The sequence below is a fragment of the Sebastes fasciatus genome, chromosome 10 (genome assembly GCF_043250625.1).
Source record: "Sebastes fasciatus isolate fSebFas1 chromosome 10, fSebFas1.pri, whole genome shotgun sequence".
NCBI classification, from domain to species: domain Eukaryota; kingdom Metazoa; phylum Chordata; class Actinopteri; order Perciformes; family Sebastidae; genus Sebastes; species Sebastes fasciatus.
This window is the reverse complement of record NC_133804.1, coordinates 16,913,727-16,940,144: the sequence shown is the minus strand read 5'-3', so window position 1 is coordinate 16,940,144 and position 26,418 is coordinate 16,913,727. Positions and strand designations below refer to the sequence as shown.

Here is a 26,418-nt window from a genome sequence, read left to right as displayed (position 1 = left end):
CTCACTTGATTTATTACCTCAGTAAACACTGTAAACATGAGTTTATGGTCTCAATCGCTAGTTTCAAGTCTTCTTCAATACAGCATGATATTCATTTAGTAAATTAAGGTCCCATTTAGAGTCAAATAGACCATAAAGCAGGGGATGCTTTAGGGCGTGGCTACCTTGTGATTGACAGGTCGCTACCACGGCGTTGTCCGGTCTGGAAGTTGTCTGTGTTTTCGTCTTACAACTTTAACCCTTTCACAGTGTGTTTTCAGTTTATGCAAGTTAATTACAACCTTTTTGGTCGCCTAAAAATGTCTTATTCAGCATCTGTTTGTACTTAGCTCCACCATCTCACGTCACTTCTGGTTGCAAATAACCAATATGGCGACGGCCGAACTTGAGGCTTCAAAACAGCAGTCCACAAACCAATGGCTGACGTCATGGTGACTACGTCCACTTCTTATATACAGTGTGTGGTCTGAACCAAATTTCATGGCAATCCATCTAATAGCTGTGGAGATATTTCACTAAAAGCCCAAAATGTCAGCCTCATGGTGGCGCTAGATGAATACTCAGTAGGATTCATCCTCTGGGGGACATGAATGAATGAATCATCTTAATCCATCCAACAGTTGCTGAGATATTTCAGTCTGAACTAAAGTGTTGGACCGACCAACATCCCTAGAGTGAAACAATTCATTATCAGAACTATTGCAAACTAAATTTCTGTTGATCAACTAATCAATTAATCGACTATTTGTTTCAGCTCATTGTCACATATGAGAATGAGCCCAAACTCCTTTAACTGAAGACAAAGCGTGTCCCTCATTAATATGGGAACTGTTTATTTGTCGTTTGATTTTATCGACATCTCATCTCTCTCCTCTCTCTGAATGCATCAACAGCCCACTACTGTACTAACAGGGGCTTTCTCTGTGTTGCGTAGTGTGTTGCCATGGCAACCAAAGGGAGATTCCTGACCCATTACTCCCCTCAACGCCACGTTTCATTGGCCTCCTTGTCTAACCCAGATTTTATAGCTTTTGTAAAGGTTTTGTTATCAATGTTTTTTGGAGCACAGGATGCATAAAGTGCACGATTGGGCTCATTAATAGGTACGTTTCTTTCCCTGTGAGTTTGAGCTGGCTCGCTGGGCTCCTGGGACTCACTCCTCATTACAGACTCATCCCTAAACACACAGCTCGCTGACGCAAAGCTCGTTCGCATGCATCTCCAGTGTAGGCGAGAGTGTTTGTGTAAGCATCGTGTGCCATCCCGACCATTTTTTCAGGCTGCTACATGTTTTGCTTGTATGCTTTTTGTCTGGTGTGTGAGGTCGTGTGAATCCCTCCAGGATGCTGCTGCTGTAGGAGACACTGCAGTTTGTCCTATATAGCTCTCCTGCTGCTGAAACCCTTTTTTTTATGTGTCCTCATCTCAGCGCGACATCATCCATCACCGTCAGAGTCTCTGCACCATGACGTCAGTTTGTCTTCGGAGTTTTTTATTCTCCGTTGCCAGTTGTGCGGCACTCTCACGCTCGCTTAATGAGAGCTGGTTGGTGTGGGTGTGGTTTGACGACGGAGCTGCATGTGGCTGACGCTCAGTGGAGGTAGTTTAGCGGGTGAACAGCTCATCTGCAGGGCCAGACAGCTGCTGTCGGCCCAGGGGTTTAATGGAGACTGCAGTGTGTGTTGACCTGCAGTGTTCCTGCAGCACCATCTTCACCTTCCCCACACACTCCGGCAGGGAGGAAGGACACCGCTTTAACGACGTTCTGGGGCAAAATGAATTGGTTTTAGATAAGTGGCTCAAAATCTGATTTAGGGTTTGACAAGAAGCCAAAAATGACAAGTGGAAAAATGAGCATAAAGAATTACATCTGATGAAAAAGGTCTGCTGAATCAGGAGCCTCAGCTGACTGAAATACAGAATTATAATAACCTAAGGTAGTAGTAGGTTATTGAAACACTTGTTTGGGATCCATAGTTTCACTACACATTGCATTAGGGCTGCAACTAATGATTATTTTGTTGTTGATTAATCTCTCGATTACTTTCTTAATTAATCGATTAGTTGTTTTGTCTATAAAATGTCAGAAAATGGTGAAAAATGTAGATCAGTGTTTCCCAAAGCCCAAGATGACATCCTCAAATGTCTTATTTTGTCTACAACTCAAAGATATTCAGTTTACTGTCATAGAGGAGTAAAGAAACCAGAAAATATTCACATTAAAGGAGCTGGAATCAGAGAATTTCGTTTTTTCTTTTCTTAACAAATGATTCAAACCGATTAACCAATTATCAAAATAATTGGTGATTAATTTAATAGTTGACATCAAATCGATTAATTGATTAGTCGTTGCAGAGATACAGACATTTTTAGGGAGTTATAGGCTCATCAGGAACTACAACTGCAGTTCTCCACCATGAGCTGTGTGACCTCTGGGATTTTTGTTTTATGACCGGTACATTTATACATATTATAAAGGGAATTTACTTTGCTCAAACACGTGTAAGATTTTGGTTACAGTCACACAAACTGTCGTTGTTGTTTAAGCCTGCATGTGATGAATGAAGCTTTGCATACAAGACAAATAGAAATGCTTTGACTATGCACAAAAGAAGCCCAACGGCAGACAGTCTGCAGAGCCAACATGCTTCATTTGTTAATGAATAGTTCTTTAGATTAACATGTTTAATTTTTAATAATTCCTTTTTATTGGGACACACTGTTCCAATAGATAAATACAACACTTCATACAAAACTGTCCTTCACCTCATGTTAGCCAACCCTCTTCTGACCTTCTGAAGGTGAAGAGTAAGAAAGTGAAATGCAAAAATGCACTGAATTCATGTGAAGAAGAACTTTATTTTAAGTCTTATTTTGATGCAAAGATTTAAATGTGAAAGTGCAAATAAAATATTTAGTCCCTAAAATCAATGACTAATTGTGATAAATAATCATGATCTCAATATTGATCCAAAATAATTGTGATTATCATTTTGGCTATAATCGTGCAGCCCTAGTGTATATAAAGACCAGTTGTTGAAGCACATGTACTCAAATACTGTACTTCAGTACAGATTTGTACTTTATACTTTTTACTCCATTGCATTTGTTTGACATTTTTAGATATTAGTTACTTTACTTTATTAATATTTTACATATAAAACATATTATGAGTTTAGAAAATGTGTTGCATTGTTATATATCTTTAGCTACAACAGTAAAATGCTGCCGACATCTAATCTAATAATATAATATATAAATGTGTAACAGTCACAGAGACCATTTTTCTGCATCTAGTAGTTTTACTTTTGATACTTTTAAGTATATTGTGCTGATAATACTTACATACTTTTGCTTAAGTTTCAATGCAGGACTTTTTCCTTAATATCTTTATTAATATCTTTACATAATCATTTTTGTTTTACATTGATATAATATACAACACAATATACAGTTGCTGCATTGACACTAAACCAAGAAAGAAAAACAAAACAAAACAAAAAGGCTCATCCTGTTTTAATATTTGGAAATCTGAACAAAATGGAGTATATTTATTGCAACAGATGCAAAATATAACGGTTATTTAGAAGAAAAAAAACGACAAGATCGGAAACTGTATTGCCCACTTCATCATCTGTTAAATCTAAATTCTTAACATAATTAATGAAAGGCCTCCATATATTTTCTAATATCTTCTATTTAGCCTTTAATGTGTAAGTTATTCTTTCTAAAGGAAGGCTTGATAACATCTGTCTTATCCAGTGAGTAGTGCTTGGTCTGTAGATATTTTTACATAGCAGTGCAAGCTGAGGTCATTTTACTATAATTATATTTCTCTGGATATAAGCCCAACAGAAAAAGCTTAGAGGGTCCAGTAAGATTTGTTTTGAAATAATCTTTGTGGTTATAATATCTTTCCTCCGAATACCAAATGTTTTAATCTTTCTGCATTGCCAAATACAACGTTCCTGTTGTGTTCTAGTTCCCAAAACGTGGACTCAAGTGCAGCACACAAAACGAGAGTCTTTAAAGTGAACAAAATAATATTTATTTTGCAACAAGCAAAGGTTCCAGGTTGATCCAGGAGCAGAGTGCAGGCGTGAGCAGGCAGGTAGGTAGCAGCCACAGCTGGCAGGTAACAGACCTGAGCACAGAGCAAACAACAAAACACGAGATAAGTCCAAGAATCAAAACACGAGAGCAACAGCAAAGACGAGAGCCAAAATCTAAGGGAGCCTGATTTAGAATACTATACCACTGTGGGTGACGGTACGATCTGGCGATGAGTTGCAGGAAGACCGGGGTAGATATACTGCTGGTGATTGGGATGAATGATTGCAGCTGCTCCTGCCTTGCCTGCCCAGGAGGAGGGGGAGGAGGAAGGCCACACCTCCCGACACACTGACAAACTAGACAAACCAGGGAAAACACACAAGATACAAAAGGGCAGGGAAACAGAGGAAACAAAAGGAAACACTAGCCTACAGGCAGTGCTATCATGACAGCTCCTCTAGTTTCTGTACATTTTGTGCATATGTCTGGTATGTTTTTGTTATATTGATATAATTCCACCGGTGTTACATATATCCGCATCAACCATTTTTACTGTATTAGTTAGACTTAGTATGATTATCAGCACAAGCTGCTTTCCAATCTTCATCAGAACAACCGGATTGGTGTTGCTACTTTCACTTGAGTAAAGGATCTGAATACTTCCACCACCACTGACAGTTTTATGCAGGTTTTAGTACAAACGCAATCTTACGGGGGGTTGTAGCTGGCTCAGTATTAAAGCTAGAGTGAAGATACTAATATCATGTGAAACTAGAAAAACCTTTAAGGTTAAATAACCACGAATTTATGCCAAATTTTGGCGAGGAAAAACTGTCATGGCCATTTTCAAAGGGGTCCCTTGACCTCTGACCTCAAGATATGTGAATGTAAATGGGTTCTATGGGTACCCACGAGTCTCCCCTTTACAGACATGTCCACTTTATGATAATCACATTCAGTTTTGGGCAAGTCATAGTAAGGTCAGCACACTGACACACTGACAGCTGTTGTTGCCTGTTTGGCTTGAGTTGGCCATGTTATGATTTCAGCATATTTTTTATACTAAATGCAGTACCTGTGAGGGTTTCTGGACAATATTTGACATTGTTTTGTGTTGTTAATTGATTTCCAATAATACATATATACATACATTTGCATAAAGTAAGCATGTTTGCCCACTCCCATGTTGATAAGAGTATTAAATACTTGACAAATCTGCCTTTAAGGTACATTTTGAACAGATACAAAATGTGGATTGATTTGCGATTAATCATGATTAACTATTTTAATCAATTGACAGCCCTAAAAAAACATAATTATAATTAAAAAAAATAAGATTACCGGCCTCTATTCTCCATCTAATCTCATTTTAACTCTCTGAATAAAACAAGTGCATGAGCTGCACTCAGTCACATATACTTGTCATATACTGTATATATATTTCTCTGTATAAAGTAGCTTATTTATTAACTGATAACTACGAGGTAGAGACACAGAATCCAGGACGGTGAGAGTCGAGCATGTGTTTTCACTCTCCAGCTTTATCTCTTGTCAGCTAGGTTTATCTGACGGCTGCTGTGTCTCTGTGGAAAAACCCAAAGCTGGCTCAAATACTCCACCTGTCATCTCACGTTGCTTTAAAAGTGATTTGTTAACGGTATAAAATGAAAAGTATAGTTTGACTATCTAAGTAATTTGCTTGTAGAAACAAGAACTTTAAATGACGGCCAGTTAAATTTCTGTTTTGCTCAGATTGTTGTTGATTCCAGCGTACTTTTTAATGATGAACATTTTTAGAAAGTGGTTGCACATTTCTCATGAATTATCCAATACGCAGCCTTCTGGGGCTTCATTAGTGCTTTCTTTCACCAGACTTTACCGTACATAGTTCTGCTCTGTAAACACGCTTGATTCTTGATGTTTAGTTAAACAAATTGTACTTGATTATATGGATGAGTGCTCTGCTAAACTGCAATAAGGTGAGCTCTCCATGTCGAGGCACAGCCCTGATTGATTTAGTGTCACATTATTCTCAGTGTCACCCCGTCTGTCAGCTCTCACACTCGCCTCTCTCTCCTCCCTCCTCTCTCCTCCTCAGGGGCGCTGCACCCGTGAGAACTGTAAATACCTGCACCCACCGCCGCACCTGAAAACCCAGCTGGAGATTAACGGGAGGAACAACCTGATCCAGCAGAAGGCCACGGCGGCCATGTTGGCTCAACAGATGCAGTTCATGCTGCCCGGAGCACAGCTGCAGCCCATAGTGAGCAGCCCACACTGAAACGCTTTAATCAATGCAATGTGTTTGTCATTTATTTATGAAAATACTAACTGCACTCTGTGCACTGTGAGTGGTGTTTTAGCAAGCAGCAGAGTGGCAGTTATTCTGTAATAATAGAATAATGTCTATAAACAAACTACACCACGGTCGCATGACTTCATGTCCCCCACCACTAAGGTAAAGGTGGACTAGTGTAAAAGCTTCTTTATCGAGGTATTTTATGTCGTAGAACAAAACATTAAAATCTCTTAAGCTTGTGTTAACCTCATACCTTATTTCAGGCATCTAACTAAAAACCCATTCTAAAAACCATTAACATCGGAACTAGGAAACTGGAAGTGCAAAAATGCTAACTCATTTCCAGGTTTTAGGACTCATCCTGCAGCACTCTATATAATAAAATAGGGAATAAAAAAAAGCAATCTTCTGTCTATAATTTAAAAATAAAATATGACTTCTTGTCCGTTTGCAGTGAGAATTATGTGCGGAAATGTCTGTGTTATTGGGTGTTTTAATAAATATTTTAAATGATTATTTATTTAATGCCATGTGACACATCTGTTTTGATTTATTTTAGTTTTTGTTATATCTTTGGTTAAAACTCTTGCGTGCAGTAGATAATGATGCAGAGAAGTTTTATTCAGCAACAGTGAGGCATCTGTGTCTTATCAACTTTTTAAAAGGAAATGTGAAATTTGTTTAATGACAAGTGACATGCACAATCTTTTCCCATTGCTGTAAAAACCCACAGTACGGGTTATGTTACCACTAAATCCTCTCCTAAAGCCAGAGAACGCTCTGCCATAACTTGTTTTGTCTCCCTCGTGTCTGCCCTCCTCTCCTTCCCTCAGACAACATTCCCAATGACGCCCTCCCTGGCAACATGCCCCAGTATGGCGTTCAGTCCGTATCTGAGCCACATGGGCCCAGGCATGGGCTTGATGCCTGAGCTGCTGCCCAGTACTCCCATGCTGGTCCCTGGGAGTCCCACCGGCCTGGCAGCCATGGGCAACGGCACCTCCGTACAAAAACATTTGCGCACAGACAAGCTGGAGGTATGCGGCGGCTTGTGCGCAGTTGTTGTGTTTCTATGTTTGGCCAAAGTATGATGAAAGGTAAATGTTGATCATCGCTCCCGCTGGTCCCTCCCAGGTCTGTCGAGAGTTCCAGCGCGGTAACTGCACGCGGGGCGAGAGCGACTGCCGCTACGCTCACCCTCTGGAGGCCGGCATGGTGGACTGCAGCGAAAACTCCGTCATCGTCTGCATGGACTACATTAAAGGCCGCTGCAGCCGAGACAAGTGCAAGTACTTCCATCCGCCGGCTCACCTGCAGGCCAGGATCAAGGCTGCACAGCACCAAGCCAGTCACAACACAGCGTCCGCCGGCTTGGTGAGTCCAGATACTGAGAACTCTTTGTTCTTTTTACCAAAAATAAACATAAAACCCTTCTCTATCATATGCTGAAACACACACAGGTGAAAACCAATACTCACATTCACTCAGATCTGCGTAACACTGCAGTGAAACAGTAGAAGATTTTCTTGTTCTCTACTTGGATATTGTTTACTGATGCAACGAAGGATCAGGGTGTCACAGTATCCCTCCGCCAGCTTGAAATTTGATAATGTAGTCTGAGGATTATGTTTTTTCATGAATGTCTGCTACTGTGCATGTACTCTCAGCTACAAGGGCTAAAGTTAGCATTGAGAGCAGCTGTAACATAATCAGGTCAATCTGCAGTGCTGATGCAGAAAACAAGAAAGACAAAGATGAAAAATAGTAGAGTGAAAGGAATTAGAGACATAATGCATCCAACGTTTATACATGCATTTAGATTTTGTTGCTGTTAGTATTCACTGATTTAATGTTAAATTAATCAGGAACATTAAAAAACAAATACACTTTTGAAATGACAGCTTGGTCCTAAAATGTGATATATACAGTATATGCGTGTATTCATGTTATAACGGTAATTCCCTGTTATGAGTAAAAAGTTGTCTCACTGCAGTTTGATGTTTCAGCACCGGCCCCATTAGTGAATGAAATCATAGCAATCCCATTTTGCTCTTGGCCTGACCTCTGGGCCGTCCTACATCACTCCAGCTAGTCTGAGATGCTGCAGTGTCCTCTTGTGGTGGTAAACAGAAACATCCACGTCAACTGGATGTTGAGTCTAAAGAGCCCACTGTCTGTTTACTTTGAGATAACCCCGGATAACAGTTCTCTTCTCCTAACAGGCTCTGCCTCCAGGTGCCATGCAACAGCTACCAAAGAGGACGATCTTAGAGAAGAGCAACGGAGCTGCTGCCGCCGTCTTCAACCCCAGCATGTTCCACTACCAGCAGGCCTTGGCTAACATGCATCTCCAGCAGCCAGCCTTCATCCCCACTGGTGAGTCTCCGCACACACCGAAACACAGCACATACAGTCACCATACATGTAGGAGGTAAACTAGAATCATGGAGTTTAATTCTAAGCAGACAAAAACAAGGGTTGTTATGTTAGGCAACTAGGTCTTATTGTGAGATACATTTATGTTACAGGTGTAGTTGCAACACTATGCATGCTGTGGCTTCTCTACAGTGAAACTGCTCGCCTTTACTCCTTCTACAGTATCACGCCTCGCTTCTCTTCTTTACACTATCTGTTGTGTTGCTTGCATTTGCTTCACTCTGGCATAAACAAAGTTACGTTGCAGTAATCAGTCCAACACACATCAAATTCACATACTTGCAAACCCGATTTTCCCGGTAGACTCCCGTTTTTCATCGCCCTCTACCGGTTTCCTCCCGGGGTCACAATTCTTCCGTATTTCTCCCGATTTATGACAAATTTTCACACATTTTTCCCTTTTCGTTATTTCAACCTGTTTCTGGAACTGAACAGTGTGTATAATCCCTACAGTTTCCCGGGGGAAGAGAGCGGTCTATGCTCGTGACACAGCAAAGTTTGAGCTCATGTTTAAGCTGCGCTCGCCACAGCGTGCAGCGCCCAAAGTTGGGTTTGGTCAATGTAGCGAAAAGTCGTTGTGGCGCGGCGCTAACCTTTAGAAATAACGGGTTTCAGAGCGCAGTGGTGGCGTTGTGCCGTTATGTCTGAAAGGACCTTCAGTTAGTCAGAGAAGGAGAGAGAAATGGAGAGAACTAAGAGAAAGAAATAGATGAATATTAGTTTATGCCAGAGATTCACATGCCACATTCACACCAGAGGGGCAAATTATTCAGTTTTCTTTCCTGGGAGTTAAAGGTAAAATCTAAAGTTTATCATAAAAATGTTTTTTAAAGGTCTCAAGGTTGGCAAGTATGCAGATTGAAGCCATTATGTGGGACTGCTTGTGCATGGATTGGTGGCTGCATGCTTTGCAGGTTCCTGAACGTTCTTCTATTTAAAAGTTGCATGTGTTTTGGCTGAAAGTAGCAGCTGGCAGCATAAAGAAAGAAAGAAAGTGAGACAGAGCAAACACCAGTTCTACGACTCTCAACCACATTTAAGGTCTCATGATATGATTTTGAGATTGTTTTGGTTTTCATGTGTTTTTGCATTAAACTGGTTGTTACTTAACAATCAGGAGGGACTTGATTTCAAGGGTTTAATTTAGATTTGAAAAAAGGGTTTATTGGATTAAATTACTGCTGAAACAATTAGCCAGTAATTGATTAGTCGATTGAAAGATAATTCACTGCCAACAATTTCTAAAACTGCTCGTTTAAAGCTGCAGTCGGTAACTTTGAGATGTTAAAACGTTATTTTTATAAAACTTTCACTATATCTGACAGTAGTGCATGAGACAGGTGATCAGGTTCCTCTGTGTCCTTTTAGAGCTCCTAATGGTATTTGCAAGGTTTCACAGCGCCCAAACAAAAACAACCAATCAGAGGAGTATCCAACGCTGTCAATCCCAACTTGCAAAACACGTGACCTCCGATCAGACGGTCAAACTAGGCAGAGCTTATCAAATATGAATCAATATTCTGTTACTGTAATGCCTATTTCTCTCCTCAAATGTTCTCAGAAACATCTTGTAGTGTACTGTTTAGCTGTAAAATAAGAAAGCTTGCCCCAGCCGGTGGGCGGTGCTTTGTTTTGTCACAACTGTTTTCAACATGGCGGCCAGGTCACAAACTTTCCTTCGGGCGCTGTGAAATGTTGCAGATATCATTAGGAGCACAGGAGGACACAAAGGAATTACCGACTGCAGCTTTAACACATTTATCAAGCAAAAATACCAAATATTTGCTGGTTTTAGCATCTCAAATGTGAGGATTTATGGCTTTTCTCTGTTTTATGTATCGATAATTGTAACTTGAATATCCGGGTTTTGAATTGCCACCTTTGGCTGTCAAAATTTACTATTTTCTGACCTGTCATAGGTTAAGCGATTAATCGATTGATTGAAAAAATAAACATTGTTTGCAGCCACAGATGAAACTGAATGTGTGCAGTGAAAAAACTCATAAAGTAGTGTTTATGAAAATAGATTTGGCACATAATGATACAAGTGACACCAGTGAGTATCATGTCATGTTAACTGTAAAGAAACAGTTGAAGCCTGTCAGACATGAATTATTGATATGACACGTCATGCCTAAATTATTAAAAACACCCACATACTGTATCTGTTTTCTGCTGAGGATGCCGAGTACTCATGCACATTTATTATACCCATGTTTTATCTTCATTTCTTGCTGCTTTAATATACCACTTCTACAACATACTAATACTGATCAATGTCTTGTGCGTCTTTGCGTGTGCATTGCCGATTACACCTTTTTCTTTGTCTTTGTTTTCTTTTTGTGTCCTTCTCGTCCATCTCTTGTTTTGTGTTTCTATACAATATATTTATTTATATACTGTATATACATATATGTATTATGTGACAGGCTCTGTTCTGTACATGACGCCGTCAGGAGACGTTGGTAGGTGAGTTGTAGATCAGTACTTTATGTGGTAGTGGACAAGAGCCCTTATTGAATGATTTTTATCCAATTACCTACAAATCATGTATGTTTTACAGTACTGCCAACAACTTCCCAACGCCATAGTATAGCAGGATTTCAATGCATTTGTTTTATTTCATACCCGTACAGTGTAATTAATTTGAAGATAGTTGCCCTATTTTGTGAAAGAACAGGTGGTGTTTTTTAGTAGACAAAGTAGAGTAGATTTTTTAGAGTAAATAGAAAATGTGGGGAGAGAGAGATGGGGGATAACCTGGCCGAACTCAAACTGGGGATGTTGCACTTACATTGGCCCCAAAAGAATAGATACTGTTTTGAAAACACAGATTATTGTGACAATGTGGACCATATAGACATCCATTTTGGAGTTTACAGCCCATTGTCATGTGTCATGTTGTCTGGAATCACATTAATGTCCCATTTGTTTCACGAGTCATGCTTTGTGTCTGTCATTCGTTTCTCTGTGCAAGCACGTCTGGTATGTGTATGTATGTGTGTGCATGCATCTCTTGTAGGGTTTATGAGAACTATGTGGTGAGGGGACTCCTTGTAGGTTATCCCTGCCCAGACCCGGTCTGCACCAGCCCCCCTAAACCTCCCACAAACTAAGCTAAACACGTCTTAGTTGAGACAAATGTAGAACAGTGTTTCCCAGTTTTCATTGTAGCTGTGTGATGAAAATATTCACAAAACTGATACTCATTTTACATGTTTATTGAAGTCTATCGGGACATTTAATACAGTATCTGTGAACCTAAACAGAATCCAGACCAGTGAGCTTCTCATCCTTGATAATCTAGTGCAGAGTTGTTAACGAAACATATATAGCATATACTCTATTTATATATACTATACTACTGAAATATTCAAGATCTGTCAGAATCAGGACACACACATAGAAAAGGAAGATACTGTGTCAGTTGCTGATCTTAATTGCAGTCATGAATCTTGTGATCATAAAAGGACGTTGTGTGTGTTTCTGTCTTTCTCTGCATGCTGATATTATGACAGTAATATACCTCATTTGGAAAATAATTTCACTATCAGTAAAAGTATAAACTCAGGAGGCAAAAAAAATGTGTCTGTTGCTGTTATAAATCACAATGAAATTAAGTTTCTAGGATGTGTTATGCTGCGATTGTAGTCCAGCACCTTTCTGATTTTTGTTTCGTTTGGTCCAGTTAGGAACGCCCCCCTCTTGTGGTATTCACAACCTCGTAAGTGGAAAGTTTCTGAAAGTTTACGAGTTTTGACGTGTTTGTTGACGTTGTCAGAAATGGCGGAGCCCATGGAAGTTCATTTTTCGGTGCATAGTAAGTGAATATATTGTAATTTTAGTCGTATATTGAGGAAACTGAGGAAAATGTTGATATTCCCAACGGCCTCGTCTTTTTCCTCTGTCATTATGCCTTTGCATTTCCTGCATTATGTTACCCACTTGCTAAATTGTTAGCCTCTGTGGTTTCTAGAAGCCGACAGTAACGTTAATATTGCTGTTGCTTAGCAGCTGTGATCTTTACAACCACTTGAACGCCACGTATATCGTGTACACGACTTCCCATGTTGTAAACACAAGGTCACAGAATTTAATTTTAGGGCACCATGAGTGACATGTAATAAATAATAAGCTGTATGCCTCACTGTGTGGAAGTGACTGGGATCATTCTTTTATGTGTAAGGCAACATCAGGCTTGACTTAAACATTGCTTTCCTAACTTTGTAAAACAAAATGTAACAAATAAATACATAGATATGAATTTATTGAATGTTTATTTATTATTAAAATAATAATCGTACACCAGCAACTCACTTACAAGTGAAATGTAAACTTTTTTAATGCAGCAAAAAAATGTTCAAAACTTAAACAGGAATTAAGTTTCCAGTATATAATGTATATAGTATATACATATAGAATTTAATTTAAATAGGTCGGCCCCATTGTCATCGTTATCCGATCCAGCAATTTGAGTCAGTATCGCCCCGATATCTGATCCGGTATCGGCTAATGTACCATGTATGTACCGGGTATATACTTCGTAATTATGGAACTGTAAAAGGAATTGTTACCCGTTATCTTTGGTAACTTCTTTTACCTACCTGGTTTTGGATATTAATTAAAATGCTGCTAGAAAGCAAATCACACTTCACACTGTGAAATTATACAAATATCGGTGCTGTCTTCGTCCAAAGCACCTTCATCACAGCACCTTTATGAGTTCAATATAAAGTGAGATGCTGTCACTAAATCTGACACGTTCACAAAATTACCGATATTAAGAAAAGATAAACTACCGTCACATTAAAACTGAGGCGTTATTGAAAGGCTTTTTTCTCTCTGATGGATCATTTGCTCCCTCCATACACTCGCCCCTTTGTCCATTTGAATACAATATATCAGATACTCCGGTCTGATTAGATTGTATGACTGTGTATTGCTTTGTTTGTTTAACTACCATTTGTTGGTGAAACAGTGCATTTTATTTTATTTTGTAACTGGTTGGCTAATTTATTAAATGTAATTTATTTTATTTCGTTTGCATGTGTCTTGATGTTTGTTCATCCTGGCAATATCACTGGACTTGTGCCATGACTTTTGATTCGACACATTTTACCATGATAACCATATCATTCCTGTCCCTCCCCTCCTCCTCCTCCTCCTCCTCCTCCTCCTCCTCCTCCTCCTCCTCCTCCTCCTCCTCCTCCTCCTCCTCCTCCTCCCTCCTCCCCACCCACATCCTCGTCCTCTGTCTTTCGTCTGACACGCCTGAATAAAAGTTCCCATGATGCACGGTGCCGCCACCTCCACTGTTTCGTCGGCTTCGACCCCAGTCACCAATGTTCCTTTCGCTGAATCCGCCGCCTCGAATCAGGTTTGCTCTTTCGTTTCAGTTCTCTTTTATTTTTAGTCCTGTTGGTAGTCGTCTTTCATTAAAGAAACACCTGCCTGATGTGTCACATGTATTATGTTCACATTTCATCTGTCTCCACTTTCCACTCTGTTGTGGTGTGAGCAAATGATAACAGTTAAAATAGGTAACTGTTTCATCTAAATGTCGTAGTTTGGTGTATCATGCCTCACTGTCTGTCTCTGTCTTTTATGTAATTCACTGGTTCCCAACCTGGGGGTGCCGACTTCATGGGGGGTCAGGAGGCCTTTTTGATTCTTTTGGTTTTTTTTAAATATACAGTTGGCCTGTATCTCAGCATTTCATAGACAGGATAAGGGCACGGTGAAGACCTGAACACAGGCTAAACAGCCTTGTCCTGCACTAGAAAAGTACACTGAAAACACTGAATTTGTCAAAAAAAGAAGCCTATTAAGTATGTGTCATGTCAAAATTTTAAAGAATAAAACATAATACAGATAATTGTATTAAAGGTTCCTTAAAATAACAGGAAACTCATCTCTCATCTCTCAATATTCACAGGAAATAATCTGCTCAAAATTCATCCAAATCGCTCGTTTTACACAAACTTCCTGCAGTTATTGCGTTCACTATTTGGGTTAATTGAACAGTTTATCAGTTGTTCTGTACTGTTATTGTTATGCACTGAATATGATATGAAATATCCATAAAATGTGTTTACTCAATGATAGAAAAGGGGTCCCTTCAGGAAAAAGGTTGGGAACCTCTGATGTAATTTATGGACATACATTATGTGGGCTGGCATCGGTAGCAACTCTGCTATGATTTAAATGCTTCTCCTTTTCTTTTTAGTGGCTTAATTTGCCTTCTATCACACAGATTGGGACACATTTCATGGCAAAATTCTCCAAATAGCAAAGGGGTTTAGCAGTTGCCTGTGGCAGAACAATATAAGAAAAATATCTTTGCAATATATATATATTTTCTAATCTACAGTGTGATATGTTTTTGAGCTGCAACGATTAATCGATTAGCTGTCAACTATTAAATTAATCGGCAACTATTTTGATGATCGATTTGAGTAATTTTTTAAGAAAAAAAAGTCAAATTTTTCTGATTCCAGCTTCTTAAATGTGAATATTTACTGGTTTCTTTACTCCTCTATGACAGTAAACTGAATATCTTTGAGTTGTGGACAAAACAAGACATTTGAGGACGTCATCTTGGGCTTTGGGAAACACTGATCGACATTTTTCTCCATTTTCTGACATTTTATAAACCAAACAACTAATCAATTTATCGAGAATATAATCAACAGATTAATCAACAATGAAAATAATTGTTAGTTGCAGCCTTAATATGTTTATATAAATTGTATTTACTTTAAGGTGTTGTTAACCACCAATCCAGTACAACATGGTTTTTAGTTTTACTTTCCCTTTATGGTCTGAATGGGTTTTTTTTGGACCTGGAATAACGAAGGAAATTTAGAAGGAAAATCTTAATCCTCATAATTTGGCAGATTTTTTAAACTATAATGTAATGTCTGTTAGCGGCTTCATTCCAACAATGATGGTAACAATTATTCAAAATACATAAATAGGTAACACTTTATCATAACCATCATTTATAAATGGTAAATTGATATTAATTAATATTTAGTTAATAGTTATCTTACTGTTAACAAACAATGAAATGATAATTAATAATGTTTACTAATTATTAGTAATGCTATAATTTATATATAATTTATTTTATTTCATCATTAGTTTGTGTAATATGAAACAATTAGTTTATAAATTATATATCGTATCGTAGCTGATAAGAGACGATAACAATTACATTCTGATTACATTATTAAATTAGTTTATTGTTGCACTTACTATAACATTTTTCATATTATATTAAGTATTCTTTAATGATTACCAAATGATTTGTAAACCATTAAGAAACATTTAAGTTTGTAAAATATCTATAAACATTACATAGACAGATGGACCAGAAACCAATTATTAACCATTGACAAAGTATTAACTATCTATCTAAATAATGTTTATAGATGCTTTACACAGTATTTATTAACCATTTAACAATGTATTATAATCATCAGTTGCAGCTTTATAATAGCCATCCAAAAACTGTTAATGTTATGATGCTTTACAAATCAATTATTTACCATTAACAAAGTGTTACAAATATCTGGTCTATCTATGTAATATTTACAGAGATTTACAAACAATTTCTTAAAGGTTAACAAATGATTTATAAATGCTTATATATATATATATAGTATATAAAATGGTATAATGTGTGCAACAATAAACTGTTAAAATAACATAAATTATAGCATTAGTAAACATAATTGATTTGTTAACAGTAAAATAACTAATAACTAAGTTTAATTAACTATCAATTTACCATTTATAAATGATGGTTAAATATTGTCATGTGTTGGCTCACTTGTTAATTAGAAAATACTTCATAAATATTTGAGCATTAACTTAATCCTCCCTCTCTCTCTTCCAGTAGACCCCTCCGAGCTTCTGACTCCGGATCCGGTGGAGCTCCAGTGCGTTCCCATGGAAACCCATTTCTGTCCCGTCCCCAAACTGCTGATGGCGGCTCCAGTGGCGCTAAACTCAGTAAGCCTTTCCCGAAACCCCAGTTAAAGTCCCTGAAAACCTGCGCACTACCAGGGCGGTCATCTTTTCTGAATGCAGCAAACATGTGCCTCGCCTACAGTGCACACGGACCGAGTGTGAAACTCCTTATAAGATATAATGAACGTGAGAAAGCTGCGACAGTTCACGCAATACAAGCCTGGACGTATTACTGTTGCTTTAAAGCAGCCATCCTGATGCATACTGACTCGATCAGGCTGAGCAATAGAGCTCCCTCGTTCTTACAGCCATACATGCCCACACCTTAAAAGTGCACACACAAACACACACACACACACACACATTTAAGACTACATGCCCTTTATGGGACGGAGCCATCACATGAGGCGACCCGACACTTTTGACTGTTCCAAAGTCAGAAACTCTGAAAAGATAATCCTGGAAATTGAGATCGAGCGGCAGACGGAGCTGCCGCTGGTCCACAACCAGTACGTAAGAGTGTTTCATACCACGTCATGTTTACGTTTCAAGATGGCTACAAATGTTGTGTTGTACCATTCAGTTTGTTCTCATGGTCTCATCTTGCCCGATGAAACGCCAACAAGTTGTTGTTCATTTGTTTGTGCCTTTGTTTATCTGCTCGACCGCAGAGGAGACTTAGTTTCCCCAAATAATTCACTTGACAGCACACATTGAAAGATGTTGTTATTTTCAATTAAAGGTAATAGATGTTACAAAATTACTGTAAAGCTCCTATTGAAAGAAAATCTAGGAATTACAGTGATCGCCACTCTAAATTTATTCATGAATGTTAAGCATGATTTGAATTAGTTTTTGTCCCCCAATTTCACTGGATAATATCAGCAAATGAGACATTACTTTTCATGTAATGCAACAACCTTAAAGGTTCAGTGTGTAGGATCTGGCGGTATCTAGCGGTGAGGTGAGGAGATAGCAACCAACTGAAGCCTCTCCCGTGTGCCAAACGTGTTGGAGATCTACGGTGGCCAACACCAAAACGCAAATTGTCCAATATAGAGCAGGGCCAGTGCGTAGAGTGTGTGTACGTGGGAAGTGAGTGGTGAAGCAAGAGGGAGAGCGGCGGCGACGGGAGCGAGTGACGTTATCGATTCCGGCCCAAGCAGGAAAAGTTAACAGTGTTTGGTTTGTCCATTCTGGGCTACTGTAGAAACGTGACGGTCGGCTCCGTGTAGAGGACCCGCTCCCTATGTAGATGTAAACGGCTCATTGTAAGGTAACGGTGACTATACACTAAATAAAACATACTTATTAATATCATATTCCATTTCGGCCAATAGAGCTCCCTAATTGTTACACACTGGTCCTTTAAAACACTGCAAATTGACAGATTTAATTATAAAATTAGGATACAAACACCTCTTAAGGGGCTGAGTTGAGAGATTTTTAAGAATGTGGCTCTTAATTTCTTGATTTAAGGAACAAACTGCCTTAAAGCAGGTGAGGTTGTGTTATTGAAACGGTTGAATTTGAGTGATGCAGTATCTTTAGTCGTAGCTGTGATGGGTAATTGTCTAATGACTGAAAAGGAAAGTTTGTTTGTCCCGTTTCCACCATGATTTGATATCGAAACATGGTGGAAAAGAATGACAATCTACAGGCGATGAGTTCCAGATTTCACCTGAAATCATAGTAAAGACAAGATGAGTCAGATTTAAGATTACAGACTTTTCTAATTGGCACTTTGGAGTTATTGCACAAGATGGGAGCTGGATTTGTGTCCTGATGTTGTGCCTAAAGTCTGTGTGTGCCAAGTGGTGGTTGGTATATGAAAGGCCCATTAAATGCAATACCTGAATAATTCCTCTAAATGAATGTCTCCCCTGCCAACTAAGAGATGTGTTTTAAAAAGGCAGTTTTGTTTGTGTAATTCTCTCCTTTCATGCGGCTTTTTGGATTGAATACGTGGCACAAGATTTTTATGTTTTATGGCTCTTCAGGGAGAAAGCTTAGAACTTGAAAATGTCCTGTCTGACTTTATAACGTGTCGTCTTTTCTACTGATGTGTCCTTTTTGTCAGACTGAATATTGCAGCCACAGCTGTTAAAACCAGAATTGAGGTATGGTAAAGTCAGGAGATGGAGGAATAAATCACCCGTTTGATGTCTGATGGTTAAAAAAAAGGCGAACCAGTTGGATTTTGGTTTTCAAATTGCTTTGTAGGTGCGAAAAATTGAACGTAACGGCTCTGGAAACCGGGCTGAAATCACTTTTATCCAAATTCAAATGTGCCTCTTTCAAGTCTCCTCAAACCACCACTGTCGATACACTGTAAGAACAGACCAGTGCTCAAAAATAGGTGTGTTATTTGGTACGTTATTATAACAGAAAGATCACATCTGTAGTAGTTTCTTCTCTGAGACAGCTGTGCTGTCTTACCGTTTATGTAAAGAAATAGATCAGTGAGTTGTGTGCATACTTAAGTGTGTCGAAAAAGACAATGAATCACATATTTGGTTAGTTGTAAATGCTGCAGATATTACGGCATTTCCCACTGAACATTATTCATTTTAAATAATGTTATTGTGTCGTGAATGTATCTAATGCAAAAACTCTACACATGCCATTTTAAAAGACAGGCATGTTGAAATGTAATGATTCACTATATATAGACTATTTCTGAGGTCACATAGGTACCATGCTGATACTGTGTTAAGACATATTAAAGTATGTGTATTGTTATATAGATTTATATTTAATGTCAATGGATGGTGTGACTACTTTTAGAAATATCTGTCACTCTCAGAAAAGGTAGAGCAGAATTGTACTTTTTGAAGTACAGATGTGCACCATACAGGTACATTACAATACCATTACTTGCTAGTCAGTTGTTGTACCCCTCCCTTAGAAAGTACCCAAAGTGCCCAAAACGCACCCATAAACAATGGTATAATCAGGGGGCAAAATTAAGAAAATCAGCATGCTACCCTTCTTTTAACATTTTTATCACATGATGTGGATTGGTCAGTACTCTGTGTCCTTGTTTCTGTTAACACCCACTGGAGAGGCTGTATAGACCGTTTCAATGGAATTGTATTGCTAGGCAACAGCTTGGGTCCATGTTTACTTCCGGTCAGCTGATGTCATTCACATACACTGTAACAGGAAGTAAACTGGGACACATTTGGACTGTTTACAACTGTGAAACGGTCTATAGAGAAGCAACAGACAGACCGTCCAGTAGGAGTTGCTAGTGCTGCAACAAGGATGTAATCCCTCACCGGCTTCCCACCCATTAACACTGCCGACTGTGTTCAATGGGGGCAAGTTGGATTGAGCCCTTTACCACCTAATCAGTGTGCTGCTTTAACTGTAGCAACTGTACCTTAAATTCACGTTGAATTGGTATAAATGTGTCCCTTAAATGAACAGTGCGCTAATTTGTTTTGCTTCCAAGTTAGATGAGAAGATCAATACTGCTCTCTAATGTATGTGTGTTAAATATGAAGCTAGAACCTGCAGCCGCTTAGCTTAGCATAAAGACTGGAAACAGGGGGAAACGGCTAACCTGGAATTGTAGCTCACATTGTATCTTGTTTGATTAATCAGTACTCAAACGGTAATGTGTTCATTAGTGAGCTGTAGAAGTGTTGCTAGGCATATTTTTCTAGCTGGAATATAGCTCGAGCGATACTGGATTTTTGAGCCGATACTAATATCGATTTAGGAGTTTAAAAAAAATCTGATAACAATATATATCGTCAGATAGTCCTTTTTTTCCAACATAAAAACAACAAAAACAAAAAATCTTGATACGGATACCTTAGATTTTTTTGTTCTTGTTTTTTTAAGAATTGTGACCAAGTTACATACTATGCAGGGTGTCTTGTCAGTGCTCTCTGATGGACAAACTGTGTAATGTTGACACTGTTTTAAAGCCTATATTATACTTTGCGTGTCTACAATTACGCGAGGGTCCGCTGGGGTCCGCATGACGTAAATTCTGTTATCAGAGGGTGTACGCGTAGGCTCTGTGCGGATGTACACGTACCAGCAGTTTGTTGTGACCACGCAGACCTGTCCGAACTTGTCCATGCAGCGTATACGCTGTAATGTACTGCAATTTCTTGTTACTTATCGGCCGACTCCAATACGATATTTCTAAAATAAGCTAGTATTGGCTGGTTTATTGGCCTTGCTCCACTTTGGACAGAGCTTTGCTAGTTTTCCCCCCTTATTTCCAGTCGTTATGCTAAGCTAAGCCAACTGTCTCCTGGTTCAAGCTTCATATTTACTGCACGGTATTATCAATTTTCTCATCTAACCCAAACAAAGTGAATAAGCGTATTTACCAAAATGCTGATTATTCAAACTATCATTTACTTTACATCCACATGGTGGATCAAACATTAGGTAGCCTGTTATATGCCTGTTATCGTACATCTGTAAAGAAATGTACTTTTTTGGTACAGAAACATCTCCTTTAACCCTGTTTTTGAGTGTGTTGAGCAGCTACATTTGAAGTCTTTGAACAGAAATATTTCTCTCCTACTCGATGAAATTGATGATTCGAATGTCCAGACAATTTAGGTTGTCTAAATCTTCTAAAGCTTTTAAAGACTAGCTTTGTCCAGCCAAGAACAGCCCTCCCTCTAGCCTTCGCCTCCTCCCCCCTTCACATCATTATGCCTTCACTAACTGCTGTCCAGCTGGAGCAAAACAGAATACTTGATAATAAATTGTGCCTCTTGAGGGCATTTGAATTTAGACGTATGTATTGATGCACAAGAGCGTGTTCGGGGAATTGCGGTGTGGCACGAGAAAAATTAGTTTTTACCTCTTTCCCTTTCTCATTCTCTTGTACTTGATTTCCTTCAGGCCTCGCTGTATTTTTCCCATACAGTCATGAATCATAACTCTGGAATATGCAAAATGCTCTGATCATTGTGTCCAGTGACCAGATCCTTTAGCATGTGGACAGTTAATTAAAAACAAAGGGCCTTATTTCTTGATCACTGTATAAAGATGTGATAGCTGTGTATGAAAGTGACATGTATTAATGGTAAGTTAAGCTTTTTTTTTAAACTGACATAAAAAAAACACAGCATGGAAATAAAAAAACTCATTTATACATAGTTAATAGTTTGTGTAGACCAACAAGAAAAAAAAAGATATAATATGAAAATCATTTGTATACAATGATGGAGTCATTGTTGATGGTAATAGTTGCTGTTGCTGTGGCAACAAAATGACAACATGGCTACCTTTCTATTACCCTAATTGTGATTTTTTTTCCTTCACATTAATTGAAACGACATACATCACTAACTTATTCAAAAAGGGAATGTCTAATTAGTTTGTCTTGTTATTGCGACGTGATTAAATATTTTGTATGGAAAACTTAAATCCTTGTAATATCCAAAGGTCCTTAGGGGAGATCAGGTGTTTATTTTGTTTTGTTTATTTGACCTTTTTTTTGTTCTTGTACATGGTGTTTTTGAGAAATAAGAATGGACTTTGGCTTTTAAAGCAAACACCTATCTGTCAGGAAGGTAAAGAGGCTTGTGGACTAATTAAAAGATCTTCATCTTTTTCTGTAAACTAGTCGGCGATCGTCACAGTTCACCTCCTGCAGACTGGACGGCCGTCGCTCAGTTTCCTTTGTACGGAGACTGAGCTTTCAGTTCTGTTTCAGTTTTGGCCAAGAAGGTGGTCCAGAAGTCTCTCTCTGCCCAGCTGTGCTGGGTGATGTCGATCCTTGCTGAGGTGTATACGAATGTGTGATGTTCACCTTGTTTGCACTTATGTACATAACTATGTCAAAATACTCAAAATTTATTTTGAATAAATATAGATAAAGGAGTTGATTAAAAATCAAATCAATGTATTGTTAATGATACGAGTATGTCTATCATTTTATTACAGTATAAAAAGATTGCTCTGAAGGATCTGTCCTTTTGTTTGTTTGTTTGTTTGTTAGCTAGAGCCCTGTTCTTTGCCAAGCATGACATTGCCTAGCTCTAAACCACGAAAGGTTTGCTTTAAAAAAGCTTTTTTTTCAGTTAATTTACTGTGATATCTGACCCTGGCATCAAACAAGAAAGGTCTGGAATATATATAATAAACCAGTACTAACCTTGTCCTTATCGTGATACATGAATGCAGGTGCATTCCTCTCTCCTGTAATGCACCAAAATAAAGCACAGAGTAGCTCCACCTGCAGGCTGGAAGGAAAGAGGAGCCTATAGATGGATGTGAGATGTGTTCACAGGGTTTTAAATTCACTTTACTTTTGTCATATTGTGAAATGGGTTATTCCTTGCTCCCTTGTTGTCATTATCTAAAACAACAATAGATCTGAATTCTCCTCAGGATTTTAGTCAAAATTGCAAAGTTTTCCAATGTAACTCTTGCAGCAGCAGCAGCAACATCCTTACGCAACTCTGTTCCAACAGATTTGGACACGTGACGCCCTTCAATTGCTATTAAAGCCAGCGATTTTGTTGCCATGGCACTCGTCCTAGTGGTGGATTGACTGAGTCATCCTGGTGAATCGGTCCACAGCCCTCTGACTCCACATGTGGAGTGGACTTAACATACCGTGGGTTTCCAGTCACAAGAGTCTGTGATTTTGTTTTGAAATTGATTTATTGTTGTCATTATTTTAAAAACAATTCAGTTGTAATTGTGCCTTTATCATAAAAGATGTAGTTTACTTTTAAGTTCTACATTTAAATTTACTTAAAACAGCCATGTATTTAGTGTTTAAAAAAAACATATCCCTTTATTTAAAATCCTTTGTTGGTAAGTCATTATTGAATTGGGTACAATCGCAGACTGAATGGCAACCCGTGGAAGATGAAGAGGGCCAAAGACTGTTCAGGACTAAGCCATATGAAAAACTCTCTCTGACTCTCTAGACAGACTTGAAAGTGACTGCTGTTTCTTAGTCATCTATCGTTTCTCTCTGTTTTCTGCTTGTGGTGCTTGTATGTGCTGCTGTGCTACATGCCAATTTATTTTGCAGTGTATAGCTATTAAGAGTAAGTTACTGTGCCTATGATGAGTTCTGCGATTTCTGTTTGACCTTTAATAAAACACATTATTGTGTTCCTCTTGTGGTGTGTTTTATTGTTCATCAACTTTTTGTGTCACCTTTAAAGAGACAATTTCCATTATCTCCTGAATTGTGAGCTTGAACATAAACATAGGGGTGGCAAGTTTACATATCAGACCAAATCAACTTGTTTTTGACAAAAAAATAATTCTGGAAGTTCTTTTTTAAAGATTGATGTGCTGAAAGTAAAAATAAAAGAGACAAAAATATGAATCATCTTAAAATTCATATTTTATAGAGTATCTTAATGCAGGATGAACACCGCTCCACCTGTCTTAATCTTTGCTGAGGTGCTGGGAGAATCAATGAGTCCAAAAGATGATAGAAAAGATATCCGAACACTTAGATCTATGCAGTATTTCACTATAGAGTATCTTAATAACAGATTGAAAAGCAGTGTTCCACTTGCCTCTCTGGTTCAGAGTTTCAAGTCTGTTACATCTTTAACCACGCTTAACCGCGATGTCATGGCATACTGACACAGCCTGGAGTACACTTCTACATCACTTTAGCAAGGTGAGAGAAAGTAATCCACTGGAGGACAGCAAAAAACATAATTTTAAATTAAATCACTTCCTGTGAGACATCTGCTTATCGAAATTTTTAACATTTAAGCTTTCATAAACAAGGTATAATCACTGTTGAATCACTAACAATTATCATTTAGGAATAGATGTTATAGATTGTAATAGATTGTAATACATTTGTATTGACGGTAGAAATACAGACAGAGTGAGACGAAGGATTGGTAGCTTATGGCATGAAACAAACTTTACCCAGCCAAAATCAAACCAGGGACATTGCAGTTACATGGTATGTGTTTTAACCACTAGCCCACTAACACACCCCTCAAACCTGCTGTACGCAGAATGTTTTTGGCATCATTGGGCAAAAATCTATTATAACCTTTCAGCATATTGTAATTCAAGTGTTCTGAGAGAAAACTAGACTTCTGCACCTCCTCATGGCTCTGTTTTCAGGCTCTAAAAAATTTAGCCCGTGATGGGAGACTTTGACCAATTACAAGTCATTTTAGAAAAAGAGCGTTCCTATTTCATTCAACGGAGGCAGCTGTCAATCACTCACAAACTCCGATCAGACGGTCAAACTAGGCAGCGCTGATCAAATATGAATCAATATTCTGTTACTGTAATGCCTATTTCTCGCCTCAAATGTTTTCAGAAACATCTTGTAGTGTACTGTTTAGCTGTAAAATGAGAAAGTTTGCTCCAGCTGGTGGGCGGTGCTTGGTATTTCCTCAACTGATCTCAACATGGTCAACATTGTTGGGTCACAAACTTTCTCATTTTACAGCTAAACAGTTCACTACAAGATGTTTCTGAAAACATTTGAGGTGAGAAATACGCATTACAGTAACAGAATATTGATTCATATTTGATCAGCGCTGCCTAGTTTGATCAGAGTTTGTGGGTGATTGACAGCTGCTTAGAGACGGCAAGGCTCCAGCTCAGCTCTGATTGGTTGTTTTCCTCCGGTCTGTGAAATTTTGCAGATGCCAGAAGATTCTAAATCATATTTCCCCCCGGAACCCCTAACGGGATAAGCGGTTGCAGATGATGGATAGATGGATTGCTCCAATTCTACCCACTGCAGCTTTAAAGGGACTATTTGTAACTTTGTACACGCATAAATGTAGCGGGCCGTCACACATGCGCGCTCGCGTATGCGCGTTCGCGTGTAGCCGCTGTACTCTCCTCCTCTGCCTGCTCGCCTTCACTCAGACAGCTCAGCTCGCTCCACCTCTAGACGTGAACGCGCGTTCACTACACACTGCAGAAGAGTTAGTTTAGCTCTGAGAATATCTAGTGAATGTACAGGGGACGTTTGTGCAGAAATAACTGCTGCAGCTCCTCCAGACCAACAGAGGTTTTCCGTGTCTTGTGAAGTGACGGAGCTCTACAGAGATTTACGTTGTCTTCTCGTTACCGACCGGGTGCCGGTGTCTCCTCTGCTCTCTCCGGCTGCGGGCGGAGAGAGCAGGGAGACACGCTGGAGAGCCCCACTGCCTCAGCCTGCACTTAGGCAGGAAAAGCCAACACTAGGATCAGATCTAAATCATGTTCATGGAGAGACCTTCGTCTGGTCAGCTAACATTACTGCCAAGCAGCTGAAATATAGAGTGATATTGTGGTTTTAGCTGACTTGTGTCGCCTCACTGTTTTGAGTGATGCTCGTTCAGGTATATTGAGAGCGAGCAAGCGCGAGCCCGACGCTGACTTTCGTTGATCTCACGGCCACAGGTGTCGCTGTTAAGAAGCATTTCTGAAAGTTACAAATAGTCCCTTTAAATCTGACATTTATTTTATATGCAAATGCAGATGGATAATTCTACAACTGTTTTCATCTTGCTTGATTTTCATTCAGTGGTATTTTATTGCAATCAAAACATCTGACTTGTAAATGGTTGAACCTATAGATTTTTTTTTAAAGTTTTCTTATAGTTCCTGGAAGTATCTAATTAACAAATATTGCATGTGGTTGAATTAAACTTAAGGCTTTTATTCTGACAGTCCTACCG

At 38.8% G+C, this 26,418-nt stretch overlaps 1 protein-coding gene across 14 annotated transcripts in view; it reads left to right on the top strand.

Moving 5' to 3' along the window:
• mbnl3 (muscleblind-like splicing regulator 3) overlaps window positions 1–23,872 on the top strand; it is a 38,973-nt gene extending 15,101 nt beyond the window's left edge. For 3 of the 14 annotated variants that reach the window (XM_074648573.1, XM_074648575.1, XM_074648574.1), the window contains exons 3-9: window positions 6,152–6,316; window positions 7,186–7,389; window positions 7,487–7,726; window positions 8,575–8,728; window positions 12,477–12,608; window positions 14,071–14,165; window positions 16,692–23,872. In XM_074648573.1, the coding sequence (XP_074504674.1) occupies window positions 6,152–6,316; window positions 7,186–7,389; window positions 7,487–7,726; window positions 8,575–8,728; window positions 12,477–12,608; window positions 14,071–14,165; window positions 16,692–16,709 (1,008 nt within the window). In that variant the 3' untranslated portion in view covers window positions 16,710–23,872. Of the gene's footprint in view, window positions 1–6,151; window positions 6,317–7,185; window positions 7,390–7,486; window positions 7,727–8,574; window positions 8,729–12,476; window positions 12,609–14,070; window positions 14,166–16,688 lie in introns of those variants that run through there. The other 11 variants (XR_012595584.1, XM_074648578.1, XM_074648576.1 and 8 more) reach the window with 11 other exon arrangements.
• Window positions 23,873–26,418: the final 2,546 nt, after the last annotated feature.